The following is a 24,113-nucleotide window of genomic DNA, read 5'->3' as shown; positions in this document are numbered from 1 at the left end:
TTGTGTAAATTTAAGCACTTTATTTACAAAATGTTAAACACAATAAAATATAACATTTTCATATCATTAGCGTTTCATAAATGTATGCATGGACAGTCCAACTGATGAAATAACAATGACGTGATATGAAAATTGGCAATGACGACAAATGACATGCTGGTGTGTTACATTTTTATAATATTCGGTATTTCAAAAGGCTACATATAACTTTGTTTTTCATAGAGGCATTGACACAAGATAAATCATGAAAAATGCCCCAATATTCCAAGATTTACACTTTTCTACTACAACAACATAAAACCACCAGCCATTGAAACCATATCTTAAAACTAGCATTCACCAAAAACCTGTGTACCTATTGAAGGGCTATGATGTCAAAGTCTGTCGAACTATGTTGCATAAATTCTAGATGTCCATATAAATAGGCATATATGTAAATGATAAATAATGTGTGATACAAAAATCGTTAAATAATACATATAGGAAAGGAGATAAATGCAATACAATCTTGGAAAAATAAATAAGACGCTTCAAATTTAGAAAATTTGAAATTAACAAACAGACACCTTAGTTTTTTTTTCTATAAAATCCATCCCTATAAAGATGGGTGACTACTGTCAGATCTACAGGACTTACCTTCAAGTAATGTTATGACATTTTCAGTCCCCCATACTGCGCATTGCACTTCAGAAAACGAACAACTGACAAACAAACGGTCTCCTCTACGCATCCTCAACAGTCAAGAAAAATGTACCACAGCTATTCTTAGAAAATAATTACACAATAGCATTAATAGTAATATCAATAATAATACTGGGTAATACACATGACTCACTTGTAGTGTAATCATATAAATTACTTTAGACTAGTGAGGTAATAAAAGAGCGTAACATAATTTGGGCACACAGATGGAATCCTCACAAATTACAAATGCGTTAGTTTAGGCGCTTCCTGAATCCTTCCCTGAGACGCATGGTGAGAGGTGAGGTCTGTGTATGTGGGATGGGGGTCACAGGGTCCATGGTGGTGGTTGCCTGGAATCTGAGCGGCACAGCTGTAGTCCACGCTGGCGGATGAGGGATGAGGGAGATGGCCGAGGTTGAACATGGGGCCCGAGGCTGGCATGGAATCAACGAAATTTCCCCCAACGTACACCGGACTGCCTTGCAAATTAGCGTTGGCAAAGCCACCATTGCCTTGCATGCTGTGGTGTTCGTATTCGGACCCCGGATACCTTTTTTGTTGCGGTATGCAACCACCTAATGGTGCCGTGTACGCAGCCAAGCCGTACATGTTTTGCTGGGGTTTGGCGAATGACGGGGGCGAGGGCGCATCATAGCTGAGGCTGTTTACATTTACAGAATATCCAATGTGATTTGGGCCACTTAATGGTGGGCTTCTGTCCGGGGAGTGTCCGATGGGAGAGTGCATTATCCCCTTGGCCTTCTGATCCTTTTTGTACTTCATCCTTCTGTTTTGAAACCAGATCTTTATTTGGCGCTCAGTGAGGTTCAATAAATTAGCCATCTCCACTCTTCGGGGACGACACAGGTACCGGTTGAAATGGAACTCCTTCTCAAGTTCTACAAGTTGTGCACTGGTGTAGGCAGTTCGGACCCGTTTGGAGGCTGGACCAGGTGGACTTTTTTCATCGCAGGATTCACCTGAAAATACATAGTAAACACCATAAGTCTCTTTGTGTATTATGAATGATTTCACATAGGCCTACGCAGTTGCCTAAAATGACCCATGCGCACAGTAGAATAATCGCCCTTTTACGCGCGCATTACGCACCACCATGTCCAGACGAATCATGCTGAAACACACACACACACGCACACGCACACGCACACACACTGTACCTTCTGCAGTTGTACAATTGTTGCTGCTGTTGCTTTTCTGTTTGGCGTTCGATCGCGTCTCCTTCATCCATGGGAATATTTGCTTGTTAATGACTGGGGTGGCAGTATTGGAAGCATTGTTTGGGGGAGATTTCTTCTTCTGAGATGAAGTGTTGCTGGAGTTAGGGGAAGATGCCGACAATGGAGGTGCCTGCGGCTGTTCACCAATACTCGACTGTTGGGTGTTTCCTTGGCTGCTACTTGGTCGCATGCAGTTGCCATTCATGTCATTGTCTTTATGAGTGGGTGGCCGTACCGTTGTGGTTTGTATTGGACAAACTGGACCCTGATAATCACTCTCAAGGTTAGAAGTCGGGTAGGGCTGGTGAGATGGGCCATACATATATGAGTCGGATTTGGGGTAAGAGTAGCTTCCAAAAAGTCCAGAATTATCGTAGTATGTAGCTTTCTGCATTGTGAAGATTCAAACCAAGGCCCTATCCAATGGCATGGGTGTTCTTGTATCACGTGATTGGAGTTTCCCACCGCCTCTGTATTCCTTGACCTACGAAGAGAAGAGTTGTTAGGCTCATAATGCAGGCAATATGAACTGAACGTGTACTAAACCATGATTGAGCATACACTGTACTCTGGATTGAAAAATAACCTTCCATCAATAAACCGAACATTTAGTCATTTTCTTAAGATTCCTGAAGTCTGGTGTTGGTTTCAATATAACTCCAGGGCATATTACAAACAATACAATCGTATTTGATCACGTGATCTATTATGAAAAATAAAAACAAAAAAATGCTGTTTTGTAGAAGTTATAACTTCACTTTCCAAACTATGCTTTCTTTAACAAACAAATCATCAATAGGCCTTCTTAACCTCTCCCTTTTGAACCATTTGGCATGTTTGGCACAAAAGAGTTAACGTTTAACTTTTGCCAAAAGATCAAAAGATCTTCTTGAATTACTTAAGAAAATAAGCTGAATCAGCATTTGGTTACCCACACAATATTCCTTTCAGTAGCCTACCTAATCACAAACCACCATCAGCTCTTACTGTCTTGCCTTTTTAACACACCAACATGTAATATGACTTCTCTCGATTTATTTGGAAATCTGATTTATAAACGAAATCTCGTTCATATGTTTTGTTTATTTGTTGTTAACTTAAGTCCAACATCTCGCGCCCCTGTACGTTTTTTTTTTATATTTTGAATGCCACTTTCATAACCTTATTCAAAAAGCAATTATTAAACCATGAAATTCTTTTCTGAAAATATTATCACAATGCACGTGTGCTGAGGGGGGTTATGATGCTAAAAGAAGTGCCATCCCCTCTCCCTGCTTCTCACCAAAAATATTGGGGTGGTCGGAATGGGTGGGATCCCTATATGCTAATATGTGCGTATAAAACAAATGCATCGGTGTCAAAAGTTTGCTGTTGAATTCTGGCACCCTCATGTAGCCTGTAATCAGTAAGCCTATATTTAGACTGTAGCTAGCAATATACCAGAGCCTAAACTACATATAAAACCGATATTTTTTTCACCCAACATATCTCACTACTTTTGGAAACGATTTCACATTCAATTCTTGACATAAGTAACACACTGAATGACCAAGGCACGCATGGAGACAAACTAATAGCCTACAGTAGTTGAATCGTTCTTCCCTGAATGTCCGCGCGTGCATATCAATGCACCTGTCATTGTGGACCGCAGCAAAATTTATGACTGCAAATGTTATGGTCGTAAACGCCTTAGAGAGGAATGAAAAGAAAATCAGTCCTCAAGACTTGCCACCCTCAGAAGTGTAAAACTAAGCGTAGGAGGAAGGCAAGCTTAAAAATGCCATACTCTGCAAGTTCTGCAGCAATAATAGAGAGGCCGTTTATATAAATCGAGCCTCAACAATCATTCTGCATTGCCGCTACTACGCTCTCGCAAACGCACGTTTGAAACCGCAGAAAATGGAATCATTTTGTTTATAAAGAGGACCATCGTCACTGACGCAAAAGTGGACATATTCCTGTTTGAAATTCGTATTGAGGTGATGAGATGACTGGTGGAATTCTGTTTTGGTTTTAAATGTTACTTCTGAATGTCCCACTTGGCAAAAACTGGTTGAATCAACGTTGTTTCCACGCCATTTCAACAGCAAAATGATATGTGATGACGTTGAATCAACGTTGAAAACTTATTGGAATTGCAAAAAGCATGAGGGAATTTCGAATTTTTCCAAAAACCCTACTTTTAACCTAAATCCTATGACATTGAGACATTTTTTTGTTGATTTCACATTGAATTTAAGTTAGTTGACAACTCAAGCAAATGTAAATCCAAACTAAACGTTGAAATGACATCTGTGCCCAGTGGGGTATGTATATTTCATAACCAACTTGTGTATGGATATGTTCCCTATGCTCTGTTTAAACAAAGAAATTATGTTCTGTTGCAACTTGCATCTGGCCTTACTCTGCATTCTTGCATGTCAAGATGATGAACATTCTTCAATGTTTAAAGGATAAAGTGCATGTTTTAAACGAGCCTCTGGTAGACTTGGCTATATTGGCCTACAAGGGAAACTATAATCTGGAATTTATAATCTATATCATCTGTTTATCTTTACATTTTACTTAACTTTACCTATTGAACACTGTTTTTTGAGAATAAAAAAAATGGCATAGGCCTATGCATGACACATACAGGCTTGTTGTCTATATTTGATGTGAATATGTAAACGGAAGTTCATTAAATAAATGCTGCTCACCGTATTTTATGCAGATATGTGTCGTATTTTTCTTCACGTGCTCATCATTACATCCACCTCGACCTGAAAGAGAAAACAATACATGGGAGTTTCACAAAACTGTTTGAGCACCACCATTTCCTCATTTTATTGGAAGGACATTGGATTACTGTAGGGTAATCATTTCATATAACAAATTGCACCATTTCTATTGCTTAGATGTTCTGTTGAAATGCCATTGTAGGCCTACTGGTTTTTTTTTTTTTTTACAGTGAGCATTTGATATAGCACCATAATTAACTTCTGTGAACAAGTATCTATTGTGATCATTATATGAACATACACGAGAAGAAATTGGACAATTCAGCAACCACAAATTCCAACACATTATTCTTTATTTTAAGGCATTTTTAAACCGAAAATGTAGTTCAGTGATGGAGAAGAAAATCTTACACTGAAGATTCTAAACAAAGAAAGAGCTGGCCAAAATATTTAGCAGTCATAAGCCTTTTGGCTGACCTTTGGCTTGTTCAGCAATAACTCATAGATTAATGAACAACGAGCGGAAGGCGTTCAAGAAAGTCACAATGAAATCCTAACCACAGTACTTTTCACCCGTTTTTTAAAAGCTGAAACACTGCCTGACGATGGGACACATGGCCATATTTGAGGAGATAAACACCAGAAATAAGAAACTAGTCTTTAGGCTACTTGATGTAAGTTTTAACTACGCTTTACTTAGCTATCTGTAGACTAATAGAACATGATTGAGAATAGTGTCTCTCGGCAAATAGCAAATGTTATCATTGACATATAGCCTAGCGTGTTTTAGAAACGTGCAGAACTCCTAAATTATGTTGAAGTCGAAGTCGATATGTTTTGAGTGGATTTGAAAGTGTATTGTTGCCACATGTTGTTACTACTCTGGCCAGACATGCCCGTCTTTTCAGACAACAATGTTTCTCGCCTACGCATTGCTACGGTAAGTTTGGTATATACAATGTCTGCTTGTATTTCATCGTTTTCTTTGTGTCCATTGTGCGCTTTGGATATAAAGTTGACTTTAAAGATGGTTTATTTTGAACGTTTACTTTAGTAATCAAAAAAGAACCAATAATATCCATTTTGTGCATCCCTGGGCTGGGAAGCAAGAGGTGATATAATTAACTAATTTTTCATACTTAAACATGTGTATAAAGCTAAGGCCTATAGCTTTTAGAAGCTTGTTAATTTGGCTAAATTTAAGACGAATTTGAGGATAAATCCTCCGAATTATTGGATGTGTTGTTTTTATTATTGTAATTTGATTCTTATCGCTAGTTTGGCAGCTCTTTATAGCTTCCAGGCATGTTTCCATTAAAATTTGTTGTTACTAGACGCACATTCTAAACTAAGCATACTTTGCAAATATTTACTTGGAATACATTTCTTTAAATTCAGTATTTGCCAGTCATATTTCGTTATCAAAGCGCAGTATAGTCAGACAATAGTGAATTAAAATCATTCATAATGACTTGAACATATATTACAGTCAATAACATAAAAGGACAAATCAACCTGAGAAGTATTCGAACAATAGCCTATTGTTTAGACCTGTTCTTAATTAATATTTAATTCCCATAGGCCTATAAAAAAACATTTGAGATTCAGAATGATCCAATAACTTCACGAAAAATGAGTGCAGAACGTCAACTGAAAGTGTTTCATATAGCCTATGTTTATTTAAATAAAAAATACGTCTATATCTATTTATATATTTCTTATTTACAAATGGAGAAATCCTGAAAGTAGTTCTCAAACACAAATTAAAACAATTGAATCCATTCAAAATATTACAACATTTGCAGGTTAACAAAGCCATATAGCTGAAACCACATAAATCATGTCTAACATCACTGTGACGATAAGACAACAAATTAATGTGATTTACGATCTAACAACCTAGGAGTCAGAATGAAAAGTTCCTCTGCTTCTTTTTCCTTTTCTTTTGGTCAGTTTTCATCAAACTGCAAAATCAGCTGAAAACCAATTGTCAAAATACGTCTGTCCAAACTAACCTTTCAAAGTGGTTGCTCAAAATTGTGAACCTGTCTTAAAATCGTATCTAAGGTCCATAAGACTTAAGCTATAAGCGTAGTTACCGACAAGAGCGACATTAATAAAGATCAACTCCTTTCAATGGAATAAATCAAATGTACTCTCTAGCATTATGTAAAGCCATGGTTAAAGTTTGCATTTTGCCATACAATTGCTTACCTGTGAATCAATTTATCATATACTCGTGTTTCTTAGTCTCAATTCCTTTCCCTGCAGTCTCTAGAATATATCCTTCACCCTTTGTCTGTAGACAATACTGTCCTAAACCTGATCTTGCGGTTTTTCAGACATTTCCATATACCAATGCAGACAGTATTCCCGATAGAATGGAAAGACTCACGCTCAACTACCAATAAAAAACGAAGAAGGGATCCTTATTCCACCCAAAAAATCTGGCAACCATCTCCCATTGAAAAATACAGGTTTTCAGACACAGTCACCGAAATGAAGCTATCATTAAGATTTTTGGTGTTTCAGGAAACCTTTATGATGACAAATAAAGGCACTGCCTTAAAATACAAGCATATTTGTTCACGTGATCGGGATGTTCTGATTGAGGCTGCTTCTGCAAGCAAGCCTTAACTCCACAAATCCTTTTTTTTTTAAATGATGGCGTTTACATTTCTTTATCTGACCTGTGTCCATAGTGAAAATGCTCAACTTGCGATAGGATTTCCTGGTGGGGATGATTTTGTCTTCTTCTTTCCATTGTAGAAATATAATTAGACGTATTATTCGGTCAGGTTGCAGGCATACTATGCCAATTGAATGACACGGGTGGCTGTTTAGTCATCTTTAAGAGATAATACATACATACATACAACGTGCATTTCATGTTTACCTGATTATATAGCCCATATACGGTATTTTGGTCATATTTGATTTCTCATAAAACTGCTGTTGAAAGAGCCTGAATTACTAAAAATACAACCTCGATTAGAACCCTAATGTAGTTTTGAGAATTCTGTACAAATGTAGGGTTCTGAACATGATTTCTGATACAGGATTGTACATTTGGACGTGTACTTAGATGCATTATTGGTACTTGAAACTGCTATCATATTGTTATCACGATTGTTTAAAAATAAAACGTATTTTTACATCTACACTATGAGATGTGAGATGGGCATTTTTGAATGTTATGATACCTATTGACCAATATTAATGCAGGAGAAAAGGCCTGTGGAATTGTATACAAATAAACCAATTTGGAAACCCTCTTGTCTACTGTGTGTCTGCTGTGCTATTTCTCATGGTGTTCGGCCGTACGGTAGCCTAATTTTGAGCCTGAACACATGCAAGGAAAGTCATATTTTCTGTTTCAGTCACTGTTTTAGATGTAAATAACAAAACGCCTTCAAATGACAGTTCGTGAGCTCAAAAATCAACTGGAAGGACGAGATGTAAAGCCATAAAAGACAGCGGGGAAGCTGGCCGAGAGGTAGGCCTATCTTGTACTGAGGAAAGGATGCAGGACTACTAGGGTCGCAGCATATGTTCATGGGGTAATAAAAGTGAAAGATTTACAGTGTTCGCCCGGCCCCCCAACAGCCTCGCACCCTTTCAGGAATTACTGAGAATGATTTACAACGAGGCAGATAACTGTCAACCTGCTCAAACACTACTTTTACTACTCTCAGAAATACATTTCGAATTATGCCCCATCAACAATATAAACAATGGTAGCAACGGGGAGTCATCAGAGTTCATTCCAAAGAGATATATTCTTACAACGTTTCCGATTTTTGTTTTTGCCATTATGCAAGGTAACTGGCGTGTTATCCAAAGAATAGTCTAATATAAGCTTTTGTATGATGACATATTGCACTTGTACCACTTTGAAATGTTTTTCATCTTAACACTCTGTTTACATTTCGTAACAGGCAATTTGGTGTAAACCAATAACCGAGTTGCTCTCTTTGGTGATATTATAAATCACAGAGGCCCTAGCATACAGCCCTCAAGAACGAAATAGAACTGCCCAACAGTGCTGCATTCATTCTGCCCACACATTCATAATCACAACCATTTCACACAGTAAAAGGTGGCTGAAAATATTTCTATCTTGTACTTACTTGCTAAGAAACATAACACGGATCTTAGTTGTAAAATATTACCACTTTATAATATCGACATTGTCCTCTTGGTCTATTTTTTTTTCTTCATAAAAACCACAGCACTGAAGAACCCATAACAAGTTCAGCCTGTCCAAGGCGCACTCATCAAAGAGCGCTATTTATCAAATATCTGACAGATATGGTCATTTACCATCTTACTCAAAAAAATAATTTAAAATATTTACCTACCAAGCTTCCATTGGTTGAGATGCTGTGCTAAAGTGCTGGCTACAGTTGCGTTGGGTATCGGAGCGTTTGGATATTATTTTCTTGGGATCTCTTCAGTTTTCAAGTCTGATAGAGTCCTCGCGATTAATGACGACGCCGTGTTTCTAGGGGACGTGCTGCATTAATTATTTAGACAATCACGTGGTCAGAAATAGAGAGAGGAGCGGTATAGACTCCGAATTATATCTTTGAATGCAGACAGCACAGTTTAATGTATCTTAAAGGGCTGTCTCGCTTGGCGAAGACAGTTTCTGCGAACAGCAGGAAATCAAATATGGCCGTTTGAAAGCCATTGTGAGCGCGGCAATGGTGTATACCATATTCGGTGCAGTGTCATTGAAAATGGCACCGCTTATGGCTCTCATTTATTGTGTTCAGACATGTAGGTCAATGCACACTGCACATTGTCGGGCAAGTACTGAAATATGATTGCTTTTCTCAAACTGTGTTACATAAAAGGCATTTTATGATTATTCCCATGGTCATTTCAGCGAACAAGAGAGACAATTTACATGTTTACATGCCTCATAGGTCCACTGTGGAAAAGAAACATGAAAATATAATATTCAGCAATCCATTGGGATAGTCTTGAAAACACACGTACAACAACATGGGTTGCATGCAGAACTGTTGTTTAGCCTACGGTTAGGCTACATACGTTTTTTTTTTGGTCAGAGTGAAGTTGGTGCAGTTTTCTTTCTTTTGCAATGACATCATCATGCTTGTACACTGAAATATATGTAGTGGCAAACTGAAGATGAATAAGTGTAAGTGACACAAGGCTTCCCCAGCTAAACTTATAAAGGAGTGCGCGCAAATGTGAGGACACATGCACACCCGTGCACGCGCGCGCGCACACATACACCCATACACATACATACACACACACACACATAGAGAGAGAAACACACACACACACACACTCACACACAAAGAGAAACAGATAAGCACTCAAATGAAACAAGTTTTAATCCAAGCATGAACATTTTATTTGATCACAAATATAACCCCACTGATCTTGCATTCATAAAACCCATGGCACTGAATCTAACAATGATGTGGCTAGGGGACATTCATGATTCTTGCTATAAAATGTAACTTACCGGCCAATGAAACACGTTTTGTTAGTCAACTATGCCATCATTTTTTCAAACAAGCACAATGAAGTAAAACGTTGTCTGCGAGATGTGTGGTCGAACCCAACCCATAGGCCAAATCCTCATTTGAGGTATCGACTCGTAACCTTTGAGTAAATGTCAATGAGATACATGCATAAAGTTCGAGTTATGTGGTTGTATCGCAAGTAAGGCCCTATTCCATGTTCTTGTATGCTTTGCTATGGAACCCAAATGTTACAGAATGCCTCATTTTACGCATTATGGAAATACTTTGGGGGTATCTGATATTTCACGATCACGAAAGCCACACAAGACCTAAACTGGGAAAGACAGTTGTGTGTGTGTGTGTTTGTGTGTGTGTGTGTGTGTGTGTGTGTGTGTGTGTGTGTGTGTGTGTGTGTGTGTGTGTGTGTGCGCACGCACATTGATTAACTATTTTATCTGCTCAATGGCCCAGCATGAACCCTCTGAATACTTGATAAAGAAATCTATTGACAAACGTGAGTGCTCTGTGCCACCATAATGCATATCAAGTAACAATCTTTATTTTTCCATGAAAGTTTTGCATGACACCTGGGAATGTACAGAATAAAAAGCAGGTACAAAAATAAAGTCAGACAGGATTGCACATTAACATGGTGAGACATTAATATACAATCAGTACCGTTTGAGGTGCATCTGGCAGAATACATATAGGCTTTAAAAAGTTAGCCTACATGTTTAACCGAGTTACATAAGCGTCCAATATTCTATAGCAAACCAATACTAAGGTAGAATAGAAAAAGTATCTAAATGAAACTCAATGCGAATAGCGCCTGTGAGAGAAAAAAGGCTGTATCGGTCCGACGGGTCAAGGGTTTAGAGGTCACTCCTCGCGGCTGAAATGTGTCTAAGGCGATAGAAACAGTGTCCTCTGGATGAACCTGCCTCTGGAGCTTTTGTCGAACTTCAGTTGAAATACATTTTCAACTTCTCATCATGAAGACTCTTCAGAGGGAAGACATCTTCGCAATACAAGAGGTTATGATTATTTTTGTCACGAGGACGATGATTGGAGTAATACAGGAATAGCTGTCTTGAAACATGACATGAATGCCTGTGTGGCTTGGTTTGGTATAAATGAATGCCATAGTTCGATTTTAACGCCAGCTAAGCGCATGAATGAAACGATTTTACAATGCATAACAAAAGAGACAATTCTAATAATCCACAACCGTTTTGAACATATCTCATTAAATAAACGTTCGTTTCTTAGATATGTTTAGAACAGTTGTGGGTTTTAGGAAATGTACAAATATTTAATTAAATAAATAATCATAATGAAATTTAAACACTATATTACAAAATTAGTATAATAAAAATGGGGGAAACATATGACACGTATTTTATTCCTCAACGTCCTTAACATTTAATATATCGTTTTAATAGTGTTCTGTTTCATATGGATCAAAATAAAAAATAGCGAAGCATCTCAAAAAATATAAATTCGATGCAAAGAACAAGGGAACTCATGAAAGAGTTTCAGATGCCATATGTGAGACCCACTTTATATGTACACTGTTTACAAAGATGTCAAGAGAGATTTATAACCGAATAAGGGCACTGGGAAAGGTCTGCACACAGGAATGTCTTGTTTCTCAATAGAATTTAACGCCATTTTAAAAGCTTTATTGTATAAAAGTTCAGAAAACGTAAACAGAACAAATTCAACCAGTTAGCACCCATAAATACGAGTTCACTACTTATTTTTTAAGCTAGGCTATATAAAAGTAACAAATATTGTCACAAATGTATGGATCAACTGATGCTTTGTGTGCAATGGCCATTTTATTTTTTGCAATATATGAATCAAATATTGTTCTTTTTAAAAGCTTGATTTCATCACAAGACAATTTCCAATTAAAGTGTACAAAACCTTCACATAATTGTACGTTTTTCCCCCCTTTTAAATAAAGATAGAAATGTTCAGGTAGTACTCTGACTTTTGTGGACAGAAGAGAACCATAGCAAGCAAGAAGAGTAGGCCTACCATAAGAAAACCTCTAACAAGCTTTCGTCCGAAAGCGAAAGTTCTCGTTCGATCTACCGCTACCTCTTTGAAGCATGTGAAGCATGTAGTGATGCACTCATATCTTCTGAGCACCTATCAGCTACAATGTTGGAAATGGACTCAATTCAGCGAGCCAACACACATCGAGGGTCCTTCTGAATGTAACTGCCTATGACGAAAATGCCATGTTTGAGATCATGCAAAGTCAAATGGGAAATAGTTTTTTTATAGGCCTACAGTTCATGTAAGATTCAAAGTTTCCCATAATATTCATAAAGTTGTGATATCAGTCTGGTTATCCTTCTGAATACTTTGTAAATGTTGGCTGGAAGCCGATGCAGATCTTCCCTTTGTGTTCGGTAGTTTGTGGTCTTTTTTCCATTTCATTCTTCTGTTTTGAAACCAGATTTTGATCTGACGCTCGGAGAGAACGAGTGTATGGGCAATCTCTATGCGACGCCGCCTGGTCAGATACCTGTTAAAATGAAATTCCTTTTCCAGTTCCAAAACCTGCTGTCTTGTATAAGCTGTCCGAGACCGTTTCGGTTCAGGTCCTGTGTAGTCCGGGTTTACTGTGAGAAACAAAACACCAATGTGAGCCAATTAGGTCCCAGTTAAGAAAAACAACAGCACTTCACGGGACGCTCCAAACTTCTAGCTAAAAACAAAACAATGAAAAACTTGATCCAGAAATGAAATTGGACGAAACTATGACCAAACTTTCATTCAATTTGTTCTATTTTCACCCTCTTCATCTGAAATATTGTCGACACACAATAAAATAAAACATAGTCATAAGGCAAGTGGACATTTCAAGAGCTCTGAGACGGCCACATAGACAGCGGCCTATTTCCTTAGCAATAAACATTTATGGCTGGAGTAATTGACGGCCCCTTCAAAGCAACTCATAAATATTTCACGCAATAATTTTCATGTGGCTAAATTCCTGGACCTCAACTTGTCCCAACGAGACGTGGGGAGGAGAGAGGCAATCTTACCCGTAGTAACGTGGTGTTTCTTCATCCAGGGGTAAACTACTGTAGGTTGCTTGGCTTGTATCCCATGTTGGTTCTTTGTGTTTTGTTGCTGTCCACAAGTCCGGGGGCCAGTCACTTGGACCGGGGGACACGGCTCGGTCTGTGCAGTGAAAGGGCTAGGGTGGCTGGCTCGCTCATGCACATGACCCCGCGGCTGCACTGTAGAACCCTGCACAGTGGTACAACTGAAGGGCTGCTCAGTGTAGTTTGACCGTGGATAGATTCCTGGATGCTGGAAACCTGGGTCCTGCGCTGGACCGTAGTAGTCTGTCCCCTGATCAGGTATATAGCTATTTTGCGAATATTCCTCACAAGGAGGAAATTGTGGGTCCACATACTTAGAGTCCACCATAAACGAACTCATGGTCATTAATTTCTGAAGGTAGAAAATACAAATTTTTCTCGAGTTGTCTTTTTTTCCACCCTCCATAAAGCCCTCCTACTTGCTGTCAACTGAATAAAGTTAGGGAACCATGTGACCAGATTGGCCAATGGAGGTAAAGCTAGTTCATTAACGGATATACACTGCACACCTACAGCAGCAATTTCCACTAATTTAAAAAAAAAGCACCGAAATTATTTTGAATGAAAACAAATGTTTAACCAGTTCCAATGCAGGATTGGCAATGTACTCGCTATATTGAAAAATAAAATGTTAAATGTAAAATGTTATGTACCTAATGTCAACAGCTTAATATCAATTGTGGTCATCCCTAACAGTCAATGGAAAATAATCTGAATGGATTAAATACAAAGTTTGGGTATAGATGGACACTTAGATGGTTTTGTGTAATAATATGGTTAATATGCTTATTGTTCTACAATACTAAATCAAACTACGGCCAGTGAGTCTGACAGATAAACAAACAAAAGATACAAAACGTCTCCCTGGCTCAAAAAGAGGGGAATAAAGCCTGGGGACAATTGATGGGGACTGTCTTTGTTAAGAAGGGGTCATCCAAAAGTTACAAGAATCTCATCATTTCATCTACCCTATCCCTTTCAAAACTATTGAAAGAACCTCGTGGCAACCAACCAATGCCAAACAATCAATAATTCAATGATTGAAATGTTAAAACGTATGAAAACGTAAGAAAAAATGCATTACTTTGAGATGCCATGTTAAAATCTGTTTAGACTTCAGTCTCCTATAACTTTTGTTATGGCAAGTTACTTTTTGTTCACTATCAAAACGAAAAGGACTGCTTGGCTGTAATGATACGTGTACAGGCCAAAAAGTGACGCGTGTAAAAAGGCTTCTAATGAGCATGACTAGGACTATGTCTTTATATCAACGTAAATCACCAAATGAAATGACAAGTGACATTGAAAGAGCATATAACGCCAACATTCACTTTCACTATTAGAACAGATTCTACTCAATAGAATATATAAAATATCATTTTAAATAATCATTAGACAGAATAGCTGGTGCAATCCAGCAATCAAAACGATGTGCACTCCATCATCTAATGTTCTGAATTGTTATGAATTAGAAATTCTATCAAAGTAGATAATTCAATCGAAGTTTTTGCATCGACCATATACTCCCCTAGAATCGAATCTGTGACTTGTTTTATCACACAAATTCGGTTCTACAGGGTATATATAGACGACGGAATACAGGGGTCCCCATCATTTCTCGCAATTCAAGAGTCCAGCCTTTAGATTCCGTTCTCAAAAAGACAAATAAAATAAAAAATATTCATACTCAATACACTCTTATACCGTCGACAATTGTAACCAATGGATGTGTATCAAAATATGTTTCGATAACTTCCATCAAATCATAGCCCCTGATTAATCAGATATTGGTAAGTCCTAAGTAGTTCATCAGTAAAATGAGCAATTCTGTTCCAGCTTCGAAATGCATAAGAAAACATGTAAACCGGTTAGGCCTATTGGTTAGAGGTATAGGCAAACACATAGGTCATTCACTATTAATTGGTATAGACTACCGATACTCACTTTGGAGGGATTCCATTTAAAAACAAGTTAACCAGCCTACCGCTCTACCCACTGTCCGAGGCTTGAATATCGAGTGGACCCATAAGGAAAAAGGCTAAAGGCCACGAGGTCAAACTAAATAATTTGCAAACGTATCAAAAAGTTCAATTATTTTTACTTTAGCGACAGCTCAAAAAGTACATAAGTTCACGATTCTCAAACGACCCTTCAGTTGACTACTTGGTCTAAAGTCTAGGGAATATGCCACTGTGGAAATGTCCTATAATAACATACCTTTTTGAATGACATAAATTATTTAAATAAAATACAATTGTTCGTTTTAAAACACTTGATTGGCCAAGTGCTTTCTAAATTTGACTGAGTATTCACACAGGCCTTATAGTAAGATGCCCGAAGATGTGTCCTTAAATTATTCTCTCAAAATTATAGGCCAGGCCGACTTCATGTTTTGTTACTGGACAGTTTCAGTAGTCTAATTCTAGTAGTTTAAGAACGAAGGTTAAAGGCGGAACGTTTCACAACACTTCTACAACGTTTTCAAAAAACTAAAATTGACCACTTTAGAAGCCTTTAACCTTGAGATAGTCAAAAGGTTTTCGTCCCATTTTCAAATGATCTTATTGGGAAAAAATGAATCACACTCTTTACACCTTTGTAATTACATGTCATAACATTTTAATATGTGTTGGACAGCTTGACCTAGGTTTCACCTTGCCCTGAGACTTGTTCAGACAACTGCTCGGTCAAAGCCGAGATAGGATACTGAGGAACAAAAGAACGATGAAGTCAGCACTTGTCTTTATCCTTCGTTTGAACCAAGAATGAACCAACTTGCTATGTTTTCTGATCTATTTAGGGTTATTTTACTATACAACTGTTCATAGGTAATTGTTCCGATTTCAAGTAGCTATTTCACTAAAGCCAGATTCCGTGCCAAAACACCATCGACAACATGTATAATTTAGCCTATGGATTTAAGTTACCTAAAACATTTGTATTTCTCCTGAAATCTTATTTGTGGGCTATTTATTATAAATAAAGAGACACTAAAGCTACTCTTTTAAACATGCCATCATAGACTACTGAAATTCTATCAGAAATGAAATTCTCAATTCAATAAAAAGACCACCTCAATAAAATATAGCCTGTCAATTGTAGGCCTATTAAAGCCGTTGTCAGTGCATTGAACTTCGAAATGCACTAATGGTCAAAGTGGCAGACAGGCTGCAGAAAAACAATTCAAAAAAGACTCCTTTACATTGCTAAAAGAAAATACAAAATAAAAACCTAGGCCTATGCCTACTGTAGTGTAGTCCTTTATAACACAATTCTGATTCGTGCATTTTGTCCCTGCCTCATGCTGCCTCATGTAAATGTGTTTGTATTGGATAACAAACTAAATCATCACTTCCAATGTCATCACTTCACTTCCTACATAACATCCCAATGTAGGCCCACAGAAACACCCTGATATGGGTCAATTGACGATAGTACAAGGAATTATGATTCGATAATATTCTGTACACTACTAGGGGGCGCGATAGAGCATGGCTATTTTTAAGATATTGTTGGGGTATTAAGATTCAGAAGGACTGATGTGTATTTAACTTCATTAATACAGTTTTATAACAAGGCCTATGTCACCAAAACGTCATTTAAGGAAACGCTAATAACTGTAAACGCCATTGAGTCTGTGACAACAGGTTGATATTTTCCCCTCCGAATTCAAAACTTGCCAGTCCATAAGACTTCAGATACCCACAAGCCTATTAGCCATTGCCATTCAAATATGTGCGTATTGCAGACCAATTAAAATGTTACAGGTTTTAATAAACCATCACGCAATATTAGTCTATTTGAAGCTAAAACGAATATGCCTATATGCTACAATATTAGGCTATCAGCCATTGTCCAAAATGCATTGTTTATGTAACGACTGATTTGAACGATTATTGGTTATAACAGCCGTAAACAGCCAAGTATTGACATATTCAAACACTTCCTAATTGTTTCCCGTACATCCTGGCCAATGCAAAATACACATCCTACTGTGGTTAAAGTCCTGGATTTCGAAGCAGGCAAACAAAACTGTAGGAGACAGACATGGAGACAGACATGGAGACAGACATGTATACCTGATGACATCAGCATGCGCACGCACTAGTTTTAGTAGCCTATCAAATGATTAAACAGAGCTCACCCCAAAGACCAACGTATTGCATCGAATAGGCAAACACATCCATGTTCAGACAAAACCAGAGGTTTATACTTGCTTCCACCAATTCCAAGGTCTATTCCAAGCCATCTGCACGGCCTTACTAATACACAATGATGATTATATTTTGGCTTGTCAACTCCCAGGCCATAAAACAAAGTTTAATGGCATCACGTGCTCCCCCACAGCCATTCATGACACCGCACTGGTGCCATAAATAACCCTCAAAGTTGCACTTATTCAATAACGCCGATTAGCTAGATGGCATATAAAATAAAAGGGATGTAATTATAAAACATGTTATGCAATAGAAAAAAATAAGAATATATATTTTTGGGGGGGTTCACACTTGCTATTTCAAGTTCACCTTGATGTGGAATTTAATGTGCGTTGTTCATATGAATATGTGTTTTTAGGTGAATATAAGACATTTCAAAAGTCTAATAAAGTAATCTGTTCTATAATTAGGTTCAACATGATTGGCAACCTTGATAAAAATAACTGTATAAAATAAATAATACAAATACTGAGCTATATTGTATGCTCCAACAGATGGAGAAATTTAATTATTTTATACTAATACAATTACTTAGAGAAAGATATTTTGTTCAACAAGTAATAATATATATATATATTTTCAAGATAGGGGTAAAAAATGTTGGCACCCCTGTTTTCAATACGTTTCAATAGCCTACCTCACTTACCTTCCAAGGATAATGAACTGAGCCTTTAACTAAAATCTTTTATGAGTTGGAGAACACATTGGGATGGATCTTTGACCATTCATCCATACAGAATATTTCCGGATCCTTGATAAACTTCACCTCTTCAATTCAAATCACAGGTTTTCAATGGGGTTCAAGTCCGGAGACCGTCTCAGGCCATTGCAAAATGTTGATTTTGTGATCAATTAACCATTTCTTTGTAAATTTTGATGTGTGCTTGGGCTTGTTGTCTTGCTGGAAGATACACTTCTGGACACGTTTCAGTCTCCTGGCAGAGGCATCCAGGTTTTTGGCTAAAATGCCCATGCACTGGGGTAAAGTTGATGATGCATTTGATCTCAACAAGGGCCCCAGGACCAGTAGAAGCAAAATAGCCCCATAACATTAAAGATTCACCAACATATCTTACAGTAGGTATGGGGCTATTTTCTGCTCATGCATCCTTATTTAGACTCCAAACCCACCACTGGTGTGTGTGGCCAAAGACATTTGTTTTCATGTCATCTGCCCGTAGCACCGGTTCCAATCCAAGTTCCAATGTCATTTAGCAAACTCCTGGTTTACATTTGTTGGATGACATGAAAACAGACCTCTCAGCCACTCACCAATGATGGGTTTGGTGTTGAAATGCGAACGCACATGTAAAAAAGTACCCCATATACCTACTGTAAAATATGGTGGTGGATCTTTGATGTTATGGGGCTATTTTGCTTGCACTGGTCCTGGGGCCCTTGTTAAGGTCAACCGCATCATCAACTATACCCAGTACATGGACATTTTAGCCAAAAACCTGGATGCCTCTGCCAGGAGGATGAAATGTGGCCGCAAGAGTATCTTCCAGCAAAACAACAAACCCAAGTACCAGGACATTTTAGCTAAAAACCTGGTTGCCTCTGCCAGGAGGATGAAACGTGGCCGCAAGAGTATCTTCCAGCAAGACAACAAACCCAAGTACCAGGACATTTTAGCCAAAAACCTGGAAGTGGATCTTCCAGGAAGACAATAAGCCCAAGCCCAAGCACACATCAAAATCCATAGATAAATTGTTAATTGACACAAAATCAACATTTTGCTATGGCCATCTCAGTCTCCGGACTTGAACCCCATTGAAAACCTGTGGTTTGAATTGAAGAGGGCAGTCCATAAGCACAGACGAAGGATATCAAGGATATGGAAAGATTGTGTATGGAGGAATGGTTAAGATCCCTCCCAATGTGTTCTCCAATCTCATGAAACATTTTAGAAAAAAGGCTCAGTGCCATTATCCTGGCAAGGTGAGGTATTGAAAGGTATTGAAAAAAGGCATGCCAATAATTTGGACCCCTATCTTTTTTGATAAAATTAGGTATTACCACCAAATCTCTTTCTGTGAGCAGTTGTATTAGTATAAAATAATATAGTTTCCCAAATGTTTTGGAACATACAATATAGGTTCATATTTGTATAATTTATTTTATACAGTCTTTTTGCTCATCTTAGGTCAACATTATTGGGTGCCAATAATTTTGGACCTGACTGTATAGGTCAACATCTACATATATATATTTTTGCTCCGCTTGACTGCTTGCCCATAAAGGCCTATCTTTTTTTTAAAACGGATGATGACTCTGTGATCCCTGACGTAGTCTACACACTTCAGTGGGTGTTTCGCTCACCGTTTCCTTTCTGTAAAGTTTCATAAAAGATGCCCTGCTGGCTTGGGGTGATTCAGAAGCACACACGACTACTAAAACGTTCGAACCATCAAATGCATCACATGCATTGGTGTAGGCCAGTCTCATATGACCCCACCACTCTCCTTATTAACTACACCCTCTAAAAAAAAAAAAATGAGTTTGGTTATACGAAAACTTCACCTACATCTAAACTGATATTTCAATTCAGAAACCACTTCCTTTCAATTGTTTAGGCATACTACGCATCGGTTGGTCATATTGTGTAAGGACCAATCATATTCCAGTTCAGTGACCTATAAGGTAAACTATGCGGAAAAAGAACGAAGGGATAACTGAATGTTGGACAACAGCGCCTCTTGCTGGAACATGATAATAATTTCCCTTTTTCAGCGTGTTCAGTTTTTCTCCCAATCAGTATGGCGCATAACCAATTTGTTGCACCTAGATTTTAGCGTCCACTTGCATGCCATTATATTTTGCTATATGTTTAAATGGTAGGCTATGTATGCAGTTCAATCTGAGAAAAACCCATAGACGATCTAGGTTCATTATTCATTCATCCCTTATACCGCAGATGAGTGGATTAATATGCTCCCATTATGTTTAATAACTGCATACTTTATAGGCTAAACTAGACTGGCAATCAAAAAAACTTCATTCGTATGGCTAACCACTACAATCACAAAATGTTAAACACCGCAATACAAACACACACCAAACACAATAATCAAGGGAACTGTTCTCTCGCTCGGTTTATTTTTTTAGATAAATGATCTATCTATACGTTGATATACAGTGTAATATTGTATTTAATTTATGGGCGATAGGATATAAGAACGAACGAAGGACGAAATGACAACGCTATATCCATACATATATTGGGACGTGATGTGATTTCCGATCCAGAGTTAAGACTAGAAGTTAATCGAGTAATTTAAATGCTCAGGGTTTCGTCATTCGCAGGCCCCACTTTTATAGGCTGCCCTCTTTCCAGTCTTTCTCTCTTTTGCCGCATTGCAGTAAAGCTGTAAATACTTTCGCAGCTGCCTGTCAGACAACAGTGAAATACTGTCTTTGTTCCGTTGCCCCCATCTCAGGCAGCTGAAAACATCTATAAAAACTGCTTCTCTGGTGGGAAAGCTCAACAACTGCATTTCTGAAAGGTTAACATTATATGTTGCATTTTCCCACGCGTGTTTGTTACAACATGACAAATTCAAATGTTCTAAACATCCATATCTGAAAATACAATGCAAATGGTTATCATGTTTAGTTTAACTTTATAACAGTGTGTAGGTCTATTACTGTTATTATATAGCCAATAGAGCAGTAGCTTGAGTGTAACGATATATTCACAAGTAGGCCTACACAACGTCCCTGATAGAAAGTGGAACTAATATTAAGACAATATCAGGTGACTTCATAAAAATTCCATCATGCACAACAGTAATGACATCGACCTCATGCACCAAAATAGGACTAATGAATAGAATTCACTTAGAACATCGAACTGTCTAAAATCATCTGGCAGCCAGCTCCTCAAAACTCAATTAGGCTGCGTGTCACTTCAGAGACATTATAGAATCAATTCTATATATATATCAAACATACACAAAGATACACATACAGAACAAAAACATATAGACAGGCAGACATACAGACAGACCGACAGATACTGTTCACACGCACAAACATCGAAAGAACCCATCCCTGCAAGCACTTCAAAGTTAGTAAACGTTAGTTATAGGCTACTGAAGCTAAATATCCGTCCTTATACATTAATCCGTTTGGCTAAACTAAAATGAACACGTCAACCCATTGTCACAGCAAATTACAATTCAATCAAATGTAGCCTATTGGTAAAATACACCGTTTTATGCGTTCAGATTCACATGCAACGTTAAATGTAAACGTTCATTGGTGTTGACTCATAATACATGCATAGCAGCAGTTTTAGTTATCTTAAACATGTGTCTTTTGGCTTTAGTCTATACATGTCATCTCGACTGAGGTTCTGATTAGCCTATACTGCTAATATACCCTGGTGCAACGAGACAGGAAGTAGCATAGAGCAAGTCAATAAACAACCATTCTAACATGATGTTTGTAACATTAAACGCTTACCTAATGCAGCTGGGTAATCCATGTGTTTTCTTGTGGTGACTCTGTATAAATAATACATGATGTTACAGTGAAACTATACGGATGATGAACAGCAGAGGCTCTCCTTTCGATGTGGAGTTCAGGAAGCACACAGGAAGAAACGCTAGCCCTGACAAGTCAAGTAAATAACAATATAGTTATCGAGGATCTGGTATGTTCACACTTTCATTCAAGCAATAATAAGGCAAATTTGGAGCGAGTGTAGGCTGAGCGTTTTGGTTGGGGACGCTATAGCAGCAGAATGCAGAGAAAAAACCGCTTGGGAAATCAGGAAAAGGGCCATGAAGACGTTTGCCTCTTGCACATGACCAGTGGCATCCAATGACAGGCGATAGAGGCACATAAAAAGGTCTATTACCAAGTTGTAAATTCTCCTCTCACAAAAAGACATTTCGACTGCAGCAATTCACCCTGTTTTGCGCATAATGGCGGGGGCCATTCCCCATTTCTTCTCAGAAAGCTTTGCTTGAAAATCTCATTTGGAAAGTTAACGAACAATGCCCCTGCTTCTTGAATTGAAATTTCACATGTTAGATTTTAACCGTAGACACCCCAAAATGTGCTAGTTTTGAGTCAGAAGATTCGTGCATAGGGAATATATGATTGTTTCTAACACTATTTTAATAACATAGATATTACCATGTTGACGAGCCTAACCATCAGTTTATTCGAAACATGTTGACTAAATGTCGAGCCTAAAAATGTCATACAGCTAATAACCTATATTCTAGAATAGGTCAATGGTTGTAATAAAGAGAATTGGGTCTTATATAACAGGAAACGGAAACGAAGATGTAGAGCATTTCATGAGGCCAACATCGTATTTTTGTAAAAACAAGATACAACATAATAATGAAAACCTTCATTGGCACTGGCACTATGCAATATTTTGACCACTAACCAAAGATAATATTCCATTAGCAACATTTCCGAGGTGACTAAATGTGTGTCTTGCGTTGGTTACAATGTCGCATAACAAATGTATTAACTAAGATATTTGAAACGAAAAAAAAAATTAAAAATCGAAAGAGGAAGGTCTATAGGCCCTTCCCCATCAAAACAAAATGTGGTGTTGAAAATAGGGTACAACAAATAACTACACGAAATCAGCCCCAAAATAGAATGTGGTATTGTGGTATTGTGGTATTTATTGATATTGGTATTTATTGAAAAGAAACTATTAGGCCTACTAGGCTACGCACGCGGTTCGGTTGTAGTCCTCACACACCTTTTTGGACAGCTTATCATCCTTTCCTCCTAGGATATTAAAATCATAAAATGAGGTGCTTCTCTAACTAAAAGGTTATACACGTGGGCCTATTCTTCATATAGTGAATTCATAAAGGTGAAATAAAGGACCGTGATTGAATATTTCCGCAAAATATAGGCTACCTTTACACGTTAACACAGCACACAACACAAAATGTACCATGCACGTATTATTAAGACAAACCAAATGTAGCTCTATTAGTCCAGGGAACACAGGACTATGATTTTTTAAGACTAATACGCATTATGTCATAAGATGTAAAAAAAATACTATCATGTATTTTGACGTATTATTAATCAATGTTCAGTATTTCTTGGGAAAACTAAGCAACAAAGAAATATAAAATGACATTACATGTGTATGTTATTATTATTATTAGTCACAATTCATTGTAACAGTCTTTCGTTGATGATACTACCAATGTGTTTCGGGTCTGTAAAGACAGCAAGAAGACAGTGTACACAAATAACCTTTAGGATATTTCCGTGTGTGTGTGTATTTCAGCGTGATTCGGCTGGGCGTGGATATGCGTAATGCGTGCGTAAAATGGGGATTGTATTCTGTTTGCATTCTGTTGTTGTGTTTCAGTGGGATTGGTACCATTGGAGACAGCATTTTTTTAAATGGTAAACTCATTTTCTTAATGTGGGGTCGACACATTGAACCTTATCTCCCTGGTCACATGGGGTTGGAGGGAAATTCTCTCTCCTGCTTCAGTTTTATGGCCTACCGACTGTCTGTTTCTCCTCCTCACTAGGGGTTAGAAGACTGCATTATGCAATGTTCCATTCCAGCATTCCAGCCTATTATCATTATTTTCAAAAGAATTGTGCAATTTGACGGCAAGAG

The 24,113-nt window shown here is 37.8% G+C and overlaps 2 protein-coding genes across 6 annotated transcripts; both read right to left on the bottom strand.

Annotated features, from left to right (window-relative positions):
* hoxd3a (homeobox D3a) lies at positions 1–22,274 on the bottom strand. Of its 5 annotated transcripts, none has more exons than XM_014172917.2 (4): positions 21,956–22,274; positions 4,622–4,684; positions 1,863–2,406; positions 1–1,664 (listed from the first exon to the last, which is right to left on the bottom strand). In XM_014172917.2, exons 3-4 carry the CDS (start codon positions 2,314–2,316, stop codon positions 925–927), a joined length of 1,194 nt encoding a protein of 397 aa, XP_014028392.1. In that variant the 5' UTR covers positions 2,317–2,406; positions 4,622–4,684; positions 21,956–22,274; the 3' UTR covers positions 1–924.
* Positions 11,972–13,677, bottom strand: hoxd4a (homeobox D4a). The gene is made up of 2 exons (NM_001141372.2): positions 13,209–13,677; positions 11,972–12,782 (listed from the first exon to the last, which is right to left on the bottom strand). Exons 1-2 carry the CDS (start codon positions 13,675–13,677, stop codon positions 12,481–12,483), a joined length of 771 nt encoding a protein of 256 aa, NP_001134844.1. The 3' UTR covers positions 11,972–12,480.
* Positions 22,275–24,113: the final 1,839 nt, after the last annotated feature.

This window comes from Salmo salar, chromosome 25 (assembly GCF_965601325.2).
Source record: "Salmo salar chromosome 25, fSalSal1, whole genome shotgun sequence".
Classification (NCBI taxonomy): domain Eukaryota; kingdom Metazoa; phylum Chordata; class Actinopteri; order Salmoniformes; family Salmonidae; genus Salmo; species Salmo salar.
This window is presented reverse-complemented; position numbering and strand designations above follow the sequence as displayed.